Source organism: Colius striatus, chromosome 1 (genome assembly GCF_028858725.1).
Source record: "Colius striatus isolate bColStr4 chromosome 1, bColStr4.1.hap1, whole genome shotgun sequence".
Lineage (NCBI taxonomy): Eukaryota > Metazoa > Chordata > Aves > Coliiformes > Coliidae > Colius > Colius striatus.
In genome coordinates, this window is record NC_084759.1 from 70,268,091 (window position 1) to 70,289,960 (window position 21,870).

At 41.9% G+C, this 21,870-nt stretch overlaps 1 protein-coding gene across 5 annotated transcripts; it reads left to right on the forward strand.

Annotated features, from left to right (window-relative positions):
- Positions 1 to 7,185: 7,185 nt before the first annotated feature.
- Positions 7,186 to 15,761, forward strand: AKAP17A (A-kinase anchoring protein 17A). 5 transcript variants are annotated; one of them, XM_061998493.1, is made up of 6 exons: positions 7,199 to 7,515; positions 7,621 to 7,831; positions 8,083 to 8,825; positions 10,955 to 11,103; positions 12,192 to 12,432; positions 13,878 to 15,761. In XM_061998493.1, exons 3-6 carry the CDS (start codon positions 8,151 to 8,153, stop codon positions 14,790 to 14,792), a joined length of 1,980 nt encoding a protein of 659 aa, XP_061854477.1. In that variant the 5' UTR covers positions 7,199 to 7,515; positions 7,621 to 7,831; positions 8,083 to 8,150; the 3' UTR covers positions 14,793 to 15,761. The 5 variants fall into 5 exon arrangements, with proteins under 5 accessions (XP_061854468.1, XP_061854477.1, XP_061854440.1 ...); XM_061998484.1 differs by having other exon boundaries at positions 7,186 to 7,259; positions 7,621 to 8,825; XM_061998456.1 differs by having other exon boundaries at positions 7,621 to 8,825.
- The last annotated feature ends 6,109 nt before the right edge of the window (positions 15,762 to 21,870 follow it).

Genomic DNA, 21,870 nt, shown 5'->3' on the forward strand with positions numbered 1-21,870 from the left:
AAGGCCCGCTGGGACACTCTGGGCCCTTGGAAAAGACCATTTGAATTTTGTAAATTGCTGTGTGAGGTTTTTTGCCCAATGGCCAAAGTTGCCTCTCATGTCTTTAGAATCTTCACAACAGTCTTTCATACAGGTTGGCATTGCCAATGGCTTCTCATGGGAAAACACAACTATTCCACAAATAAAAATAAGTGCAAGAAGCTTTGCCCTAAATTTAATCTCCCAGTTCTCCTAAAACCCTTGAGTTTGTCCTAACCCCTGTAGATTCCTTACAGGCAATTCAAGCAGAGACTGTCACTTGTATGTATTGTCACTTGTTAATCCCGATTCTCTTCCTGTAAAACAAGTGAGAATGATGTAGCTGCTTTCCCCAAAATTACGTCTGCTCTTAGTATATGTAGCCTCAGTTATCATTTATTTCTTCCCATCATTTAATGGAATGACCTGGAAAAGGAAGGTGCATGAGGATTTTTGCAACTTTTCATATTTTGATGACAGATTGAACTTTCATGCTACTTTGAAAATGGTCCAGTGTACACACTTCTAGTATCACATTTACCAGCCTGATCTGCCAGTTGCTAAAACAAAGGAAGCGCAGATAGGAAACTTTATCAAATAGCTATCATGAGTTGAGTGTTCCAAATTAACCCACAGCTAGAAGACTGCTGATGAAACATGCAGCCTTACCTCAATCCAGGAGCATGATGGAGGCTTTTCAAGTGTCTGCCTGATATCCACTGAAATGTGTTCCAGCAACAATACCTGAGTATCTGTTTGTCAGCTATTCAGCACCCTCATGGCAAGTTGAACACCCCAATCTTTTGGGAGCTTTCAGTCTCAGGCAGGAAGCTGCTTCCTATCCAATATTAGCCATATGTGGTACCTACATAACTTAAGAGTTTTGTTCTGACTTTTTTCATATCTAAATACTTCATATGGAGTCACTCTAGCTACTGACATATCTGAAGAGAGAAAAGTATTTGCAAATTCATCCTAGGGTGTCTTGTTGTCCCTAGACAAGAATACCTGAGGGCTTCCCCTACACAACTTAAAAGAGCTTAGGGAGCAATCTGTTAGCATAATATAGTTTGTATAAATACATGTAGATGAAGTGCTAACAGATATGATTTAGTGATGATCTTGGACGTGTTAGGTTAGTTTTTGGACTTGATGGTCTTTTCCAACCAAAATGATTCTATCAATGTGTGTACATATAGATAGATGTATAGACATAGAAGTATATATATATTATGGGCCATAAAGAAACTTTGATAAAAATTTGTCAGTTGTTTAGGGTACCTGATGATTATTTCAGATGTCTTAATCTGCATCTTAGTATAAACCCACTATCTGATCAACAGAAATCACTGTAAGACTTTTTTTAATGTGTAAAGCTCAAAATGATTAACCTCCTTGCAGCACATTCTGAGACATACTGACAGTATCTGAAAAGAGCAATGCTACGTGCAAATCAAATGTGATCCGGCTCCATCATCCTCCCTTTGTTTAGCTGTTCCAATTTCACAATAAAACCATAGAAAATGAGGAAGAGGCAAGAGAAAAAACCCCACAATAATAGCAAAAAGTCAGCACAGCATTCTGCCGCTGATTCCCCTGACCCTACTGCTGTGTGTATTGGGAAACAAGGTGGGGCTACTGGCATTACTGCTAAGACATGAAATTGGTGCCATAGTCACACGAGATCTACCAAAACATCTCTGATCTTTCTGGACTGGGTGAAATATGTGGGGGAGGCAGGTTATAACTACAGAGGGGATCTTGTCTGCTTAAAAGCTCTTCAGAAAGTCTTGAGTCTACAATTGTAACAGTGCAGTTTCAACTCTTAAAAACAAATCTTTGGGGTATTGACATTTGCACTAGTATGGCTTCTTGTGGAATTCTTCCATTTGTCAAAAGGGAAATATACTACCGAGGAAGGTTACTGGTCTTAACCCATTGCTTTTCTCTGCTTCAGAAATAGATGAAAAGACAGATCAACAGCTCTTGCATGTCACTCCACAAATTGCTAAGAAAAAAATTGGCTTTAAAAAGTGTACATGAAACCATAAGATGCTTTTATGTTATGGTATCAATCCATAACATGTAATATTTTGGAGGAGATACTTGATTTTCAAGTGTTGATTTGAATCACTTTCAAACATTTCTCCCTAAGCAGTTAAAAAGAAAAGTAGAAAAAGCTCTCAATCTTTTAGGTTTGAGTTTATTTTAAGTGAAATCTGTCAGTTTGTGAAAGCATGTCATGGAGGCCTGTATAAAAACTGAAATAATCAGTAATGCAACTGACAATGTGGTACTATATTTAAAGCACACATCTTGCTAGCGATGACAGTACAATGTGTCTTTGCAATTTAAATCTGATTTTTATCTTTTATAGGCTGTAGCACACTGTGGTTTGACTCGACAGTTCATAAATCAGTAGCGCTACAGATGCTAATTCCTCTTTGGAAAAAGCAAACGGCAGAAATTTTGCCATTTATGTTTAGTGTACAATAGATGGCAGTGGACACAGTACACTGAGATAAAGTAGAAAGGGTCTGCTGTGTTGTGTGCTCCTAATCTGTCTTAATTTGCTGACATAAGGATGAGCTAGGGAGAGTGAAACTATCTCTTTATATTGTCATGTTACACTGCTTTAAACAGAATACAACAATTAGGCCTGTAGGGAACCAGCCACAAGAAGCAATGATCAATTACATTTAATTGACATTGTCCCATGTCAGCACATGTATTTCTTCTAATGTTGTGCATTCTTTCCAAATTAGACAATGTGTCACACCCACACACTTCATTGACATACAGCATTCAGTGAGATTAAAAAACAAATAAAAATGAGTAAAGTTAATGAAAAGAAATGTAACTATTTGTGGAGCCATTTCTTACCATGGAAAATAAAGTAACATATTCCAGGTTCATTCCTCAGTTCCTACTCGCTTCAGGGAAAAGTTTTGCTCTGTGGGGAGAGACCATTTAGAGTCTGAAAATTACATTGGAATGGCTCTTCATGTAATGGTGGTGCTACTGCCTCCACCATTTATAAACTGTCTGACTGCACAGTAAATCATTTTACCTCAGACTGAAAGGGAATAAAGAGATGTCTCCTGTTCAGTGACAACAGAAAACAGAAATCATATTGAAAGCAACCACTGCTTGCCACATACTCTAATTATTTCTAAACAGATATGTACTAGGACTGTCTCTGGACACTATACAGTAGAAAAGATTCAGGTGAGCATTCCCCGACAGATAAAGCTACATTTTAAACTTAAAAGAGATTTTCTTCTTATTTGGTGTATTTTGGAGAGGAAGGATGATGGAAAGAAAGGAAATGGAAATATACTGGGCTGTTGGTTTATTTTATGTAAACACACACATAATGTCTTGCATGCATCACTGCAATGACTATTAAGGTCAAGAAAATGGTTTCAGGAAGAGCAGAAAAATTACACGGATAAGACTGTGCGTAGTTGCGAGAATTGTATCCTTTTCCAAGAAAGGAAGAATAGTCAGCATTCTGGCATTAATACAAACAAACCTTAGTATTTGACCTATTATAGAGTATTTTACTTATGAGTAGATCTATTATAAGTGAATAACAAGTGCTCCCTCTAGTGAACTTTTGTGTGATTCAGTGTCACTGAAGGTACAGACGAGAAAGTTCATGGGCAGAAGTGATATCTTTATTACACTGTCTGTTGAAGTCAGTAAAAAAGGTACAAGCTCTTACATACGCTGCATGGTTTTGAAGGTCGGTAGCACAATGTTTTTGGCAAAGTTGGGGAGAAATAATGTCTCACAGTAAAATCCAGATTTACATACACCATTGCAATTAGATACTGTCCCTTACAGATGTTTACTTTGCTTGTTGATCCTTCCTCTTCATCGTAGGTGTGATACCCATGCTTCACTGACCTTCACTTCAGACTGAAACCCAAAGGGAGATATTTCATTTACTCATTTAGGTATCTCACTACAGTGACAAAATAAAAACGACACATCTGTCCAACGCAGAGGGCTGTGTTTGGGCAGAGACACTGCTTACCCTTGCCACACTGCACTATTGATGCCTGATTACATCTTTTAAAAGTTACACACATTACTAGTACTTTTTCTTGCCCACATATTTTACAATATTATTGAATGAAATGCTTGTAACAGTTCTTATGAGAAGCAGTTTATGAAAGCTGTCATGGTTGTTCCTGATGCCATGGCATGGGTAACCTCAATTTGGACATTTTACAGCTTTTCAAAACATTGATTCACTCTTTTAGTTTAAAATACAGAATATCTATTTCTGGCGAAGTCTCAGGTGGTGGGACTATTACAGGATTCAAAATCTTTGCCTTTCACTGTGTCCCACTGCACTGCTACTGAAACTCTCTGGAATATAACTAGATCTGCTTTGTGTGCTCTCAAGTGCAAGTTTGTAGGAGGTGTGGCACACTACGCAGCAGCTTTCAGGCTATAAAGCACAAACTATTCCAAACTGTTGCATGGTAGCACTAGTTCCTGATTCTGCCTTTATATTAGCACTTAACTAAACCATAAAAGAAAGTTAACAGCATCTGTGATGTGAAATAGCATCTCTGCACAACAGCTGCGGTCTCACTGAAGTTGCTGGATTGATGGTGACTTTCTACACCGAGTGTTTTCATTGATGCTTCAAAGTCAGTGTTTCCACACAATGGTTAGCAGCAGCCTGCCACCAAAGGTTACTACAGTCCTTGTTTCTCAAGTTGTGGGGGTCAATCCAAGGTAGGACCTGGTGCCTGTTTTAAAACATTGGAGCAGGGGTAGAATGATGCTATAGCAAGTCACTGGATTACAGCAGGATGTTGGAAGCAGCAGGAACAGCTAACAATAAGCAGCAGGAAATTGAGAGGGGTAGGTGAGGGCATGCCACTACAGTCCCAGTGTTGAAAATGGGGCTCTCTGCAGATGTGGGAGAACATATCTGGAGAGTGGCGGAACAGGGAATAGAGGCAGGCCTTCTGCTGTGCATATGTGTCGTCCTCTGCATCCTTCCTTTGTGGCGAACTCAAGTATGAGGAATCCATCAGTGGTAAAGCTACAGTGAGAAGCTCTGGTTGTGTTATCTGAAAAACAGTATAAGATCACATAAGAACTGTACTTGAGGATCTGCTGGCATATCAAATACTTTGCTTTATTTGTACAGAGGGCAGCACAGACATAAAAAGCCAACAAGCAGAAAATGGACAACTGCCTGCTGTGCCCACTATTGCAACTTAAAACTCTTTTTTTTCAGTGCTATAAACTAAGTACCAGTGTAGGACATTCAAGGCATATGCTTTGGTATACCTTAAATATTTATTGGTGAACAATTATGTGGAGACACCTCAGTACTTTCCATGTTTCCATTTCTTTTTCCCTTGCAGATGACAAGAAGAAGGGGAAATCTTTTCCAGTTCAGATGCCAGTTGATTAAACAATTCCTGCATATTGAGAACACTAAGAATAGCATCCTGCTAAAGACTCAGACCTCTGAAGTCCTGTGTCTGCATGCAGACAGGTATTTGTAAACTAGAAATAGGATTCAGCTTCCTGGCATAGGGACTTAGTATTAATACTAGTATATTTAGATACTGTAGAGTATTGGGGATGTCAGCTAAAGTGCAGTAGGTTCAACCCAGGATTTGAAAATACTCACATGTGCCTAAAGCAGCAGCAGAAAGCCAAGCATGACCCAGACCTCACAGCCCTTAAATATGACACCAAAGACTCAATTCACTTGTCGTAACTCATATGCCTACTGCCATCTGGGCTGCTGTAGGGTGTTCAACACAACCTCTGCTGACAGTGTAGTCAGGTTTCCTGTAGGTCAAGTGGTGTATTTTCCAGATCCATGTGTGTAGCTTGGATATCTTATAGCATGTCAGCACCAGTCACTCATATTCATGCAACTAAATTATATCTTGTTGATTCCTGGTGTAGTTTTATAGACATAGAGCTGGGATTTGTTTTCAAAAAAAGCACAAACTATTGGAAACATGGCAAGAAGCAAGAGGGAGGATATCTTCCTTGATAGCTGGTGACCTCAGACATGTCAGCCCTGTTCTCCACTCCGTAGAGTAAGTCTTGGTGAGGGTTCTCTACTCTTGTGCTCCAGGCTGTTAGAAGCAAACGGTGAGAGTTTCATTGGAATCATAGAATCATAGAATGGTAGGGAAGGGACCTTTAGAGATCATCTAGTCCAACCCCCCTGAAGAAGCAGGTTTATCTAGATCAGGTCGCATAGGAACATGTCTAGGTGGGTCTTGAAGACTTCCAAGAGAGAAGACTCCACAACCCCTCTGGGCAGCCTGTGCCACTGCTCTGTCACCCTCACAGTAAAATATTTTTTTCTTATATTTAAGTGGAACTTTTTGTATTCCAGCTTCATCCCATTACCCCTTGTCCTGTTGCTAGCTACTATAGAAAAAAGGGATGTCCCAACCTCCTGACACCCAGGTGGTTATCAAGAAACAGTTCAGAGATGGGCAATGAAGCTGGTGAAGGGTCTGGAGAACAAGTCTGATGAGGAGCAGCTGAGGGAGCTGGGGGTGTTTAGCCTGGAAGAGGCTGAGAAGAGACATGATCACTCTCTGCAACTGCCTGAAAGGTCGCTGTAGCAAGGTGGGGGTTGGTCTCTGCAGTAATGAACAACAGGACAAGGAATGGCCTCAAATTATACTGGGGGTGGTTTAGCTTGCATATTAGGAAGAACTTTTTCATCAAGATGGTTGTTACACAGTGGCACAGTGCCTAACTGCCCAGGAAGGTGGTGGAGTCACTATCCTTGGAGGTGTTTAAAAGCCATGTATATGAAGTGCTGAGGGACATGGTTTAGTGGTGGGCTTGGCAGTGTGAGCTGAGTGGTTGGACTCGATGATCCTAAAGGTCTTTTCCAACCACAGTGATTCTATAGTTCTGTGAAACACAGCCTGGTGTGTGTTCACACACCCAGTTCTGGGTGTCTGCACACGAACCACACCGTACAGTGTACGTGTCTGTGGGAAAGCGAGCCAGCTGAGTTTCACCGACAAGCGGTAGCAGCCACCTCCTCTCAAACCCGCGCTCCTCGCTCTCCCGCCCCGCCGCCAGGCGCCGCTGTGACGCCACGGGCCGCGGCTGGACCGCCGCGCGAAACGGAAGCGGAAGCGGCAAACGCAGGGCCGCGCCGAGCCAGGTCTGGCGGCGGCGCAGGCGGGTCACAGCGGAGCTGGAGTCGGCGGCCGCTGCGGGTGAGGCGGGCACCGGCAGGACCCGGCCTGCGGGGCGCAAGCGTTGACGGGGCGCCACTGCGCTCTGCCGGACGGCGAACGCGGAGGGTGCGGGGATCGACGGGTAACGGCGGCGGGGGGGGCCTTCCTGGCTGGCGTCTTCCCGGGGTTCCCCGACCTCTCCCCGTCCCCACGACTCGCCACCCGAGCTCCTCCCGGCGCGGCCACCCCCTGGCTTCCTTTCCCTTCCCGCGGGAGGCAGTGGTCGCAGGCTCCGGTGCGTCCAGGGCTTTGTACCGTCGAGGCTGCCCGGCGCTGCCGGCAGGGAGGGCCGTGAGGCTTCCGGCGCTTTCAGTAAAAGGCTGTTTTTCTCTCGTTGCAGACACCTTCCGAGTCCTTCGCCTGGATCCGCCTCGGCGCTATAGCGTTGCTGGGGCGTACTGGTTGTTAAGTAGACGTTCAAAGCGGTGTGGCATCGCTCTGCCAGTCCCTTCCCTCCTGAGAAAGGGTAGCTGCTTTCTGAGCCATCACATACCAGCCTCATGTATTGATTGTCATCAGCTGCTTGGCTTTTACGCTGAGGCCTTACTGAGGTTTAATTCTTTCTAGGCTCTAGCAGTTATAAAGTAATTTAAGATGTTTGTACTGCTCAGTTTTAACTCTGTAATTGGCTCTCGTATTAAGAGACGTTGTTTTAACTTGGGAATGGTTAAATGGTCAAAGAATTCAGTTATTTACGGATAAGGGCTGTTTTATTTGACTACTATTGGCCTGCAACTTAAACTTGCATCTTTTATTTTTTTTATCCTATGCCTTTTCTGTGTTATGGCTGCTGCAACTATAGTTCACGATACATCAGAAGCTGTAGAGCTCTGTGCTCCCTGTGGGTTGTACCTTAAACCCATTACAAAAATGACCATCAGTGTGGCACTTCCTCAGCTGAAACAACCAGGAAAATCCATTTCGAACTGGGAAGTGATGGAAAGATTGAAAGGGATGGTGCAAACTCATCAGTTTTCCACTCTGCGGATTTCTAAAAGTACGATGGACTTCATCCGGTTTGAAGGAGAGGTTGAAAACAAGAGTTTGGTTAAATCTTTCCTGGCCTGCCTCGATGGCAAAACAATAAAGCTGAGTGGCTTCTCTGACATTTTAAAGGTCCGTGCTGCAGAATATAAGATTGACTTTCCTACCAGACATGACTGGGACTCCTTTTTCCGTGATGCGAAAGATATGAATGAAACTTTGCCAGGGGAAAGGCCGGACACGATTCACTTGGAGGGCTTGCCGTGTAAGTGGTTTGCAGCAAAGGACTCTGGCTCGGAAAAGCCAAGTGAAGAGGTCCTTATAAAAGTTTTCCAGAACTTTGGAGAAATACGTAACGTGGACATACCCATGCTGGACCCTTACAGAGAAGAAATGACTGGCAGGAATTTCCACACCTTCAGTTTTGGAGGGCATTTAAACTTTGAAGCTTACGTGCAGTATCGAGAGTACGCGGGTTTCATTAAGGCCATGAACGCCCTGCGAGGGATGAAGCTGATGTATAAAGGTGACGATGGCAAAGCGGTGGCTTGCAATATCAAGGTGAGAAACTACAGGCTTTTTCACGGGAACCCCTGTGAAAGGCCAAGTGCAGGTGTTATTTCTGTAGTGCTCAAAGCCTAGACTTGTGTAGTGTTGTGGTGACAGCAGGTGGCATTAGCTGCACTACCGTTGTTTCATGGAGCAGCCATAATAGAATTTTTCAAGGAAAATGATGGAAGAAAAACATGTTGGTAGACTGTCTGACCAAAGGGAGTGGGATTCTGCCTTTTGTTTTTTCAGCAAGACAGTTCTAGAAACGAGAACTGCTGAATGGAAGGGCCAAGTATATGAATGTGACCTGCTAAATAGTTTTTAGAAAGTAAAATATATTTATAAATCATGTCATTTCACTCTAAAATTCTACTTCTGAACAAGCTCAGACATATTTCGTCAGAAGATTGGCTTCAAAGTGCGTTGTTCCCTCATGTGTTTGCTACAAATAGAAATACTGGGGGCAGATTTCACAGTCTCTGTATTTGATGCCTGCATCGATAATGAGATTTACCAGACAAGTGGCAGAACTGTGAGGTTTAATAGAATGTGGCCTGGGGAATACACAGTTAATTGTTAGTGTACCTCACTATTGTAGAGAAAAGCCTTACACAGTTTCCTGTGGATGCAGTATGCTTAATTGGTAATATTTGCATACTGAATTTTCCAGATCTTTTTTCTATAATCTCATTGTCTTAGAAAATGGAACTATGAGAGGAGAGAACAAGACAGTCTGTTCAGATGGTACTGTCTGTGAAAGCATGGCTAGAAGAAAACTTGCTCTGGTACGTTTGGAGATGGTCCGTGCATTTACACGTGGGTTGAGTGAAGTGTTTGCAGATCTGTCTTGGTCTGTTCAGTGGTCATTCATCAAATGAGAAAGTGTATTTTACGGTAAAGCTTGAGTATTGCTTTGTGTAATGTGGGAACATGCAGACACTTCTTCAAATTGTGGTTTAGTCAGTGTAAGTAAACTGCTGTAGTCTTGCTATCAGTTTGTCAGTTGGAGCATAGCAACTGTGTGTACCTTGACCCTCAGGGGTTTTCAAGGGGATGTGAAATTCAAACTGTCACTTACATGCAGGGGATCAGGGTTCCCAAATTTAGTGTGGCCATGCAAGTGGAAGCATGCCTTCCAGACAGCTGCCCTGGGGATTGATAGGAAAGGGAGTAGGCTGTGTTTGTGACTGGTTGTCAGGACAAATCTCTTTCTTTCAAGGTCACAACACCTTATGTGTTTCTACCTGTCTGTCCTTTTAGCTTGTTTGTGAAACATTGTTTCAGGTAGAGTCTGGGAGAATTAAACTACAGGATGTGTGCTCCTTGTTCTCCGCCCAATGCATGGTTCACCACAGTGAGGCCTGCAGGAATGTATTACAGACCCCTGCCTGCCTGCCTGCACAGAGGTGGTATCTAGAACCGGAGATGAGGGCCCCAGGACTGTGATGCCTGCTTGTGTCTTGTTCAGCACACAGCTGGACATGGCCAAGGTGTACCCATATGTCCTGGAAGACGAGCATTTTCCCAAGTCTTATTGCTCAGATGTTTGTATCTTCCTTTTTTTCTTCTGTCCCTGGTCTCAAACATGGAGCTTCAGCCCAGTGTACCTCAGTTGGAGAATCTTGGCATTAGAACCAGTGGGGAGGCACTTGCTTAAGCCAGGTACTGAGTGTTGTGGGACTGTTCCTTCTGCCAAATTTAAGGATCACAGTTTTAGACAGAAAGGGAGGCCTTGATTTAGGCCCATTTCTGCCTAGTGCTGTACAGTCCCTAACAGCGTATATGAATTGAAGGACTTATGTATGTTCCTATTCTGACAGGTGGAAAATATTGGAAAACCTGGACCTAGACCAGACTAGGATTTGTTTTGAATATCGGACACACACAAAAACTGGTACCTGTGGTAGTGTGTATTCAGTTCCCAGTTACCTCCTTATAGTAGTACTTTGGTGCTTGCTCTGGGCAGATAGAGAAATTCCCTGTGTTTTGATTTTATATTTGGTTTTATATTTCTGATTGTACTCACAGACTATGCTTTGGGTACCTTTGTGCCAGGTTAAAAATATCTGGGATTATGTAGGTTGTTGGGATATTTTTTTTTGTCTACTTGAAACTGTTTTCAATTGTATCCTGTAAAGGTTTCTTTTGACTCCACAAAACATCTCAGTGATGCATCAATTAAGAAACGTCAGCTTGAAAGGCAAAAGCTTCAAGAGCTTGAAAAACAGAGAGAGGAACAAAAACGCAAAGAGAAAGAAGCTGAGGAAAAACAAAAGGAGGAAGAAAGGTATTTATCCTTAACTTTTCAGTTATATTTTTAATGATCAGACCTAACAAAACTGTGGTTGCTTCTTCCTGTCAGCATCAATAGATACAAAATAAACATGTTTCCTTTCAAAATCCTAATCTTGTAGCTGAAGCAAAGTGCTTTAAAGCTGAAGGAGAATATTGCAGTCCTTTTGAGGAAATAGAGGTCAGCAATTATGAAATTTGAAGAAAGGTGTTTTAAATAGTTTGGTTGTTGTTGTTGTTGGGTTTTTTTTTACCTGAACTGTAATTCCAAGAGCTGGGAGCTTACACACACTGTAATCATTCTGAGGGCAAAATGTGCCTTTTAAATGGAGAATAAAAAGTCACAGAATGGTAGGGTTTGGAATGGACCTTTAGAGATCATCTAGTCCAACTCCCAGCACTTGTTCTGCTACTAAGTAACTTTGAGACTGTAAAGCTAATTTGTTCTTGACAACAGTATTTTTCCAGGAAAGAAGTGGGAAACAATCATATTTTAACAGGGACATTTAAAGAAAATGTATAGGGGTGCTAATGTCATAAGACGACTATTCAGAATATAAAGACAAATGGAGCAAATTGTTCTGAGGTTGTATGATGTCCATTTGCCTTGACCTATATAAATTATCGTTGCTTAATGTTTAGATATTAAGTGGTTTCTCAAACTGTAAGGTTATTTAGGCTATTGCTAATGCTCATGTTCAGTTCAAAGTATTAAGCCTACAAAATACTCAATTTTCTTAATTGACTTGGTAATTTTCTTCTCATGGCGATGATTCACTGCCCAGCTGCCTGCTGGCCTGTTATTGTCTCCAATCGAATTGGTTTAAAAATAAATGCATTCTTGTTATATCTGTGGTTTATGTTTGGATTCCAGCTTGGCTTTAAGCGTTGATAGGCTTGTGATTGTTTGCTGACACAACAAATGGTTCAAATGTTCAACCTTTTCTACTTCGGTTTTTCAGTAGTCAACACGACTGACTTAGAAACAAATTTGCTCAAAGCACAAAATACATATTTACATAGAGTAGGAGTTTAAAAATTTTACTCACCCTAGATAAGGTAAAAATATTGATCTCTTTTTAGGAAGCAGAGAGAGCTTGAAGAATATGAGAGAGAGAGAAAAAGAGAAGAAAAGTTGCGCAAAAGAGAGCAGAAACAGAAAGACCGTGAAGTTCGACGAAACAAAAAACAACTTGAAAAGCTTCAAGCTGAAGAACAGAAAAAACTGCAAGAGAAGATAAAGTTAGAAGAAAGGAAGCTCCTGTTAGCTCAGAGAAATCTTCAGTCCATTAGACTAATTGCAGAGCTGCTAAGCAGGGCAAAGGTAACTTCAGTATTTCTTTCAGAAGCTAATGAAGAACCCACCAGAACCCAAAGCCTTTTAGCAACCTCAGAGAGGGAATGGGGGAGCGCTGTTCATTAAACAACACATTTTGTGCCTTTCCAGATGCAATTCCTTAGATCAAAAATTCAAACAAATGGAATGAAACAGTATTTCTCCCCTGGTAATTAGGTACGTGTAGGTAAATAGAAGAGTGAACTTGAACTTGTAGTCCTGAATAGAATTTTTCATGTCAGCTAACTAGCAGGCTTGCCCTTAAGTCCAGTAAAAGAATATGTAAGCATGAGAAAGTGAGCTAAGCACAAAGCGTCCAAGATGCAAGACTCTGGTGTTATTTCTAACACCAGTGTTGATGCTGTTTTCCCATCTGGCTTTCAGCGCTTCCATTAACTATTCTTTGCTATTTTGGAGAAGGAGCTTTCAGTATTTGATGTTTGAAAATGTACAGAATTATTTTTCTGTAGGAAAAGTACTCCCAGATAAGTTTTCAAATGCTAAGTCCTGCCTCTTTATTGTTATTTTTCCCTAAAACAGGATGTCATTTGCTTGAGACTTGGACAAATGCATGTTAGAGTGTAGTGTGTGTGTGTTAAGTATTTTCTATACAAATGAAAACCTGTGACAAAGCACAGGTTATTTTTTCTTGAAACAGGCATACCTCAGGAATGATTTTGCACACAATACAGTGCTATGTGATCAGCTACATGCTAGGAGAAGGGAGAAAGACTTCTTGCAGACTTTGTAACCTTGCACTTGTGAAGTAGAAAGGTTGTCCGATAAAATAGCAGTGTGTTTCTTTCAGTCCCACAGTTTTGAGGGCTACACTAAGCTATTTGCCTGGGTCAGAATAAAAAAAATGTTGAAACCTTTTCTTTCAGTATAAGTTTCTGAAGCAGTTGACAAAATGACTACATAAGTGTGTGTTTAATTAGTTGCTGTTTTTTTATGGACACAGTGTAAAGTCATCTATGAACCACAGGTTGAAATCATCTTAAGAGACCCTTATGTTGTAAATTTGACTGAAACCTTTAAATGTTGACCCTGATGAATGTGTTTTAATATTTGAAGTTTCACATACTGTTCGAGCTTGTGTGTTACTGTTGTCATATCCAAGAGCCATAAAGACTAAGCTTTGGTTTTGCCTTGTGAAACATCTAGAAGAAATTAACACCCAGAAGAATTTGTGGACTAATGTTAATGTTTCACCTGACAACAGTTGTGTGTTTGGGTTTTTTGCTTGTTCAGCTTTGGGGTTTTTCCCACTCTTAGACGGGAAACAGCTATTTTATTTTGGGATAGTTCCATTTGTTAGATTTTATTTTCTTACCATATTACTGCTTTTACATTATGGTATAACTCAAAAGCACGAGCAGGTCTATAAATGATTTGATTTTTTTACTCTTACCTCCCCTTTGACTGTTTTTCAGACAGTGAAGCTTTTGGAGCAAGAACATAACGAAGAAAAGATTCGTCTTCAGCAGCTAGAGGAGAGACGAAAGCTCCAGGAGGCTGAACTCAAACGTGTGGAAGAGGAAAAAGAAAGAGCACTGGGACTGCAAAGAAAAGAAAAGGAACTGAGGGAGAAACTACTGAACAATCTTCTGAGCAAGAAAATGGATGCAGTTAATCAAAACAAAGAAGAAACTGAAGCATCTCAGCCTGACGTGCCAAAAATCCCCACTGGTGTTCCACACACTGTGTCATCCAGCTGCATCACCTCTACCTCAGGACAGGCTGTTACAGGTAAACTGGCTCCTGGCTCTGAGAGAGGAGCAGCGTCCACTGAAAGTGTAAACACTCAGTGCAAGTACTTGAACGGCAACGTTCATGACAAAGATCGTGTCAAAGAAGATCAGAAACTTCATAACACAAACTCTGAGAGGTGTTCTGAGAAAGGAAGTTCAGGGGTGCTTTCGTGCATTCCTGACAACGACCAGCAGCAGAAGAGCCTCTCTAGCTGTGACCACAACACCTGCAGGAAGGACTCACGTTGCGAGCAGGGCAAACGCAGTGCAGAGCCAAGGAGGAGGAAGAGCCGTTCATGCAGCAGTGTAAACACTGATGACAGTAAGAGTAAGCGAGAGAGGAGCAGACACAGGAGGGACGCGAGCTATCGGGATGAGAAGCGCAGGAAAGACAGGAGGTATTACAGACACTCAAGCAGAAGTTACAGCCCTCGACGAAGGAGTGTGAGCCCCAGACGTTCACGTTACGGAAGAACTCGCAGCAGTGAACGTCGACGAGACAGAAGAGAGAGAAGTCGTAGTCGCAGGAGCGTGAGCAGGGGACGAAGGCACCGCAGGAGATCACTGAGTAAGCAGCGGAGTACTTGGAGTGGGTAGCGGAGGCCTTGGCTCCTCGGAAAGGCTGTGCTTGGACAAAAGGGCCAGAAGGGTGTAAACGAGACCTCATCGGTGTGACTGCTAAAGGAAACACATGTGTTTCAGGCAATGCTTCACTTGTGTGAAATAAGAAAATAGATGCCTGATTTTTTTGATGTTCCTTTGTGCTTTGTTGTCCCTAGGTTTTTACCACAATAATGTATAACCACCTGTGCTTGTGCTCGAGTTCCTACAGTGCTGAAAGCCAACCTGTTTTCTTAATTTCAGTTTTCTAGACAGTTTTTGTTGGTTTAGTTTTTGTCTCTGTATCATCTAATTTGGCTTGAGAAGTACACGAGCAGTTGCAGGAACTCCAGACACAACAAGCTATTACATACAGGTTTGATTTTAAATGCTTTCTGGCACATTCGGTGAAATCACATTTAACAAAGTAGAGGTTTTACTGGTCAAGATGGTTGGCAAGACTTTCATGTAATTCTTAAAACTGTCTATAAAGATATGCAGGATATCTTTTAAACTTCTATGATTCCTTCATGTGTCTGTATGGTGCCAAGCTATGTGGCCCACGTTATTCTGACGTTTGTATAATAATACTTTCCACGTTAGAGAGGCACACTGATGTAGGAGGTAAGAAGCAGGGATAAACTGGTTGAACAGTTGCTCTGTTATATTGTTGACATGTTTGGCTTTGTAATTACTTCGGGTGGCACAGAGCCACTTGAAGCATTTCTTTTTCAGGTACTTATAGAGCTATCCGTTGTCTTTTGAAAAAGGGGCCTTCTTGCTAAATTATTTTTGCTTGTGGTTTTGGAAAGTAAGGCTGCAGTGTTTCTTGTTAAATCCATTTAAGAATACTTTTGCTTCTAAAATGCAGCTCAGGAATATTAAAAGCTATAACATTACAGTGAAAGAGTTTATTTTGCCTTTTTATGGTAAAATTAAAAAGAAAACTGTTTCCAGCAAACTGAAGTTGCTGTTTTCATATGTTGATGTGTTAACATATGCAGAAGTGTTGTGTGAGAACCCATTTGTTGAAGACAAAATCACTTGACATGTGAATAATGAAGTTCAGCCACTTCTCATAATGGTCTTGTTACATACCGTTATTCCAGCTGTTAATTCAGCAGGGCATGTACTCATCACCTACAGCTTTCAGACGCCATTTTCATCACTCTGATGCCATAAGTCAAAGTGCATCCCTTTCCTGGAGTGCCTGAGAAGGTCAGTGGTGCTACAGCTCGGCTGGATCCCTGGCTGGCTGATTTTGTCTGTGTTGTTTCAGTAAATCCATGCAGGGTTTGTTTTGTACTAGGTCATAGTGCTGAAAACTTGGTAGTTACTAGCTGCAGAAAGAAAAAGTAGACATTCTTTTCTCTTCTGGAAATTCATGTTTTTAAATATCTCCAACTAATGGTTTTATTCCTCAAGTTTTTGTGTTTTCTCTTGGGAGTGTCACTGTTGTCTTGGGGACTAAGACCTAGGCTGATTTATCTAATCATTTAAACACCACCAGTCTCTTGAATTCTGGGCAGTCGCTCTCTGCAGAGTGTTCATTTTTCTGCTGTCTTGGGCTAAAATCCAATCTAACACTGGCTGAAAGAATTTGATAAAGCTGGTGGGATGCCTGTTTGTGCTTTCACATCTTGTGATTTAACCCCATCCAGGAACTAAGCACCACATAGCCATTAGCTCACTCCACACTGCCACCCCCAGTGGGATGGGGGAGGAGAGTAGGGGGGAAAAAAAGCAAAGCTCATGAACCGTGATAAGAACAGGTTAGTAGCTAAAAAGAAATTAGATATAATAACAGCAACAATAATATTTAATAATAATATGATAGTAAGGAAAATAAATATAACAGAGAGAGCAGACAGAAATAAAACCCAAGGGACAAAAAGATCTCAAACCCAAGTGATGCCCAGTGCAATTGCTGACCAATGCCTGAGCAGTGATCTTCTCCCTGACAGCTCACCCCAGTTTTCGTACTGGATGTGACAACCTGTGATATGAAATAGCCCTCTGGCTAGTTGAGTTCAGCTGTCCTGGCCATGCTCCCTCGTGACTTGTTGTGTACCCCCAGCCTACTCACAGGCAGGACAGGGTGAGAAGCAGAAAAGGCCTTGAAGCTGTGCAAGCACTGCTCAGCAATAACTAAAGTATCTCTGTGTTACCAACACTGTTCTCAGCATAAACCCAAAACATAGCCCTGATGCATCTACTAGGAAGAAAATTAACTATCCTAGCCCAAACCTGGACCGAATGCAATTTTGCTTGGCCTGCTCTTAAATACTGACACCCCATCCACTTTTCTTTAAAAGACCATGTTCTATTTGCAATTCTGTGAGAAGTTTAATGTCTGTCAGCACCAATGTCTTCAGCCTCAGGACTAGATTCTTACTAGTATCTCTGCAGTATATTTCTATTGTGGATTTCTACAGGGATTGGTATGTTTGGTGGAGGTCTTGATGATGTATTGCTTAAGTAATTGAGATACTAGTTTAAAATGGTGCTCTCAGAAAGTCATCAAGCTGTGAATGCAGTGTCATCGGCAAGAGTGGAAGCAGTTAAAGCAGTGACAGTTGCCAAAAAATATTGGAGTTGTACTAGAGGAATCCAACAGATATTGTTAGTTGATAAGAAAAAAGACTGCTTGAAAAGATTTATTTTTTTCTCCAGAGAAGATGTCAAGAGCAGGTTTCATATCCCACCTTGCAGTGATTAAATCCCATAAGCTCCCTTGATGTTTATGGAAATTGTCGAGGCCAGAGAAGATAGTTGTGGGGAGGATGTTCAGTTGTCAAGCTTTGATACAACACACCGTATCTATCACTGGTGTCATCCAGTGTCCTGGAAGTCCAGTAGGAGGAAGTAACTCAGTTGTTTACATTACTTATATTTCTTTTCACAGCAGTTTCAGGAATAAAAGTGTGAAAGTGCTTTGAAGGTACTTGCAAATGGTTGCCTTCCAAAATGCAGAGGGAACGTGGAAAAAGTCCTCTTTTGGCCAACTGAACCCCTGAAAACCCCTGTTTTTGAATCTGAAGTTGCCCAGTAACTCCGTGCAGGGTTTTATCTAGTCTAACATTCAGCAGTACTGTTGTTTCAGGTATGTGTTTTGCATCAATGCTCTCCAAAATCTTTTCAATGCCGAATTCTCTCAAATGGGTATTGTATCATGTGTCCTTGTCCTGGGTCTAGCTGTGATAAAAGTTCATTTTCTTCCTAGCTGACGGGATAGTGCTGGGTTTTGGATTTGTGATAAACACACCAGTGCTTTACCTTTTGCAGTGTCTGCAGTGTCCAGACCTTCTCTGTTTCCTATTTTGTGTACACCCCACTGAATCGGTAGGCTGAGGTTAGGACAGAACACAGCTGGGACAGCTTACCCTGACTGACCAAAGGGATATCCTGTGCTATAATAATAATAATATCATGCTCGAAAATAAAAAACAGAGACTTTTGTCTTTCCAAAGTAGCCATTGCTCCAATACTGACTGGGCATCAGTTTGCTCGTGGTCTTCATTGCTAATAGGCTTTGAACTACAGGGAAAATTGAAGAGTTGTGACTGTAATCTTTTAATAAGGTTACAAATATAAATTATGCCATAGTCAATATAATTTATTCAGGTTTTTGTTATGGCTGAGATATGTACGTGTACTACTGCAGAAACCATATGCACTGCATATGCAAAAAATTTTAAGAATTTTTGATATTAAACAATTTCTGTCTTGATTGTGCATTGCTACCAAGTATCTTAAAGGGGTCTTGCTGTTTCAAGAGAAATAACCTGGGATGCCAGCAGGGTTTGTAATGGCTTGTAGAAGCCAAAGTACCAAAGTTACTAATATTTTTCCATATTCTTGAAGAATGCTGTGATGCTTATTGCTTAAATCTTACCTGATTGCTTGGATTTGCAAGAATGACTTTCAGGAACTGTCTAAAAGCAGATAAAATCAGTTGGGCTTTTTTTCTTCCTTTTCAGTGTCTGTATGATGAATGACTTTGAGTTCATATGAAAAGAGAAGTATTTTGCTGTGTAAAAAAATATCCTTTTGAAATGGACTCCAAACTTTAGTCTAATTAGTGAAGGAGTTCCAATAATCCACATTGCTTTTCTTGTTTAGTTATTAAATTTATAGTGCTTGAACCTCACCATAGTCATGGGGTCTGATATAAATGTTAAGGAAATTGAAGAGTGTGGGATTCAGCACCTAATACTTATCAAAGACATACCAAAGTAATAAATACTTCTGAAACCTTTAATTTATGTTGGTATGATATGAATAGAGTCTGACTTATGCTGCCTCTAATTTCTGACCCTTAGCTGCTAGAAATCCAGTCCAGTAAGAAGGCCAATGGCATCCTGGGATGTATCAAGAAGAGTGTTGCCAGCAGGTCGAAGGAGGTTCTGCTCCTCCTCTCCTCTGCCCTGGTGAAACCTCATCTGGAGTCCTGTGTCCAGTTCTGGGCTCCCCAACTCAATGAGACAAGGAACTTGTGGAGAAGTTCCAGCGCAGGGCCACAAAGATGGTCGGGGGATTGGAGCATCTTTCTTATGAGAAAAGGCAATGGGACCTGGGACTGTTCTCATCAACACTTATAAATACCTGAAGGGTGACTGTCAAAAGGATGAGGCGAGTCTTTTTTCTGTAGGGCCTAGTGACAGGACAAGGGGTAATGGGCACAAGCTGAGACACAAGAAGTTCCATGTGAACACGAGGAGAAACTTCTTTCCTGTGAAGGAAACCTGGCACAGGCTGCCCAGACAGGTTGTGGAGTCTCCTTCTCCAGAAGTTTTCAAAACCCTCCTGGATGTGTTCCCGTGTAACCTGATTGAGGTGAACCTGCTTTAGCAGGGGGTTTGACTAGGATATCTCTGGAGGCCCCTTCATTCTGTGATAGTGTGAAAGCTCACGTTCACTCTACTGGTATAATAGTGGAAAAATTTCCTCAATGAACAGAACTGGTGTGGTATAAATGTGGATATAAATCCCATTAAGCCATGGATTGAACGGCTCCACAGTACAGCATTATTGTGCCTACTGGGGCAATGGTGAGAGACCTCTGAACCCTGTTCAACTTACTAAGTCCCAGGAAATGTCCAGGGTTTTTTTTCTGATATTGTGTCTCCATTCTTGAGTTTTAAGTTGCACAAGTGAGACAGGAAGAAAGTTTTCTGAGTTTTGAGGATGCACCTGTCTTCTTGTGCTCAGCTCCAGGAGAGTTTTCACATCTGTCACCATGGACACAATAGCTCCCTTTTGTCCTTATAGATGTGCCGGGAGGATAGCATTGAGCCAGAGAGAACCCACCTTGCACTTGAGGATGTGTAGATTTCAGAAGTGTATTAATCATCTCATGATACCAGGCAGTCTGTCACCTCTCACCATTTGAGGATGAGGACCCTTCTCTTCACAGACTGCTTGCAGCAAGGTTTGGATTGAAAGGGGTGGAAAGATTGTGGCCCAAAGCTCCTGATCCTCTCCATGCTCTGCAGAAGCTGATGTGTACTGTCCCTGCCTTTGCTGTCACCTCACTGTGGCTGTCGGCACTAGCAGACTGCAGTGTTTTTTCCTGCAGCCCTTATTGCAAAGAACATGAATCTCAAAAGGGTAAGAAATCCAAGTTCCTGTTGCTACAGCCAGTGTCACCAAACAGTCCTGCCCTGATCCTTCAAGAATGTCTCCTCTTGTTTCTATCTGAGAGCTGATGACTCTCTGCATTTACCAGCATTTTGACCAGTAATTTTGTTTTTATCCCCTGTCCTGAGCCTAACTGGGGACTGTTTGTCATGATCCCCTGTTGGGTTCAATTTGGCAGAAGTTAAGCCCCCGTGCTTTACAGCTGACCTCAGACAATTCTGGGTGACTGGGGGCAGCTGAGCTTAACTTGCGAGTGATGTCCGATCAAACAGGTTATCATGATCAGGTTTGGTGCATTCTCAGGAACAGAATTAAGATTCAAATGGAATCAAGTGCTAAGCTACTTAATTTTACAATAAAAAATCAACAAGGAAAAGAGAAGGAAAGAAAAAGAGGAGAGAGAGAAAAGGCGTGATAGTCACCACTGCAAGTCCACAGCACCCCGGCAGTCTGCTTGTGTATCTGATGTTCAGTCTGGTCCAGTGTGAAGGTGAGAAGGAAGGAGAGCCCCGGCCACTCTGCTAGTCGAGCTGTTATATGGATTCATCTTGCTGGTGCATGCCTGGTGCCATCTCTGAAGAGTCCTGGAAAGTCCTTAAAAGTTCTTGGAAAGTTCCCCAAAACCTGGGAGTATTCTGGGAGGATCGCGGTCCATGGGCCTTGGGCCCAGGCGCATACACAGGGGACTTAGGCCGGCGAGATGTGTATCACCAACAATGTCTCTCATGAGTGGAGTTCTTGATATTTGGAGCAATGTGGTCTCAGTGGTTAACTATGCTGCCAGCCATGTTGAGGCATATCACTAGTACCTTACACTATTCAATAAAAACTACAGCTTCTCCTTGAGGGCAAAGCCAAGCCCTTCAGTATGGTTGTGGACCCTTCTGTCTGCTTGCTGCCTTAATTTTTTTGGTAATGTGTAAGTGATATTGCTGGAAGTAATTGGTATTAGTAAAGAGTGATTACCAAAGCTATGACAATATCCATCTTGGTTTTTTTCTGATTGGCTATCTTTGTAATCTATTCAAAAACCTAGAATAAAGTCATATGCATGATTAGGTATGTGTACGAAAAATATATATTGGACTATCTGGAAGCATCATTTTGAAAGCTGTTATAGAAAATGAGAATTTTTATAGTGGATCCCACAATTGTGAACCCAGGATTGTAACAGGGACTGCACTGCTATCAGCACAAACCCATGACAGTTGATCACTGACCAGTGCTACCTGGACATTACAACAGTGTCAGCCTCAGGGCAGTTCCTCAACATGTATAGGGTTGTGTTACAGGACTATTGTAACTGCTCATGTTTGATAGCAGAGGTAGAGATGTTAAATGCTATATAAGACAGTAATTAAATCAACAGGTTTGGCAGATGCCTTAATTCATGAATGGGTAGGCAAAACTGACTGTTGATGTCTTGTATTGCTAT

Coding starts and splice junctions, on each gene's coding strand:
- AKAP17A (XM_061998484.1), top strand. CDS start 8,064: ATGGCTGCTGCAACTATAGTTCACGATACATCAGAAGCTGTAGAGCTC. Junction 8,826..10,954: donor CGGTGGCTTGCAATATCAAG/GTGAGAAACTAC, acceptor TATCCTGTAAAG/GTTTCTTTTGACTCCACAAA. Junction 11,104..12,191: donor AAACAAAAGGAGGAAGAAAG/GTATTTATCCTT, acceptor ATCTCTTTTTAG/GAAGCAGAGAGAGCTTGAAG.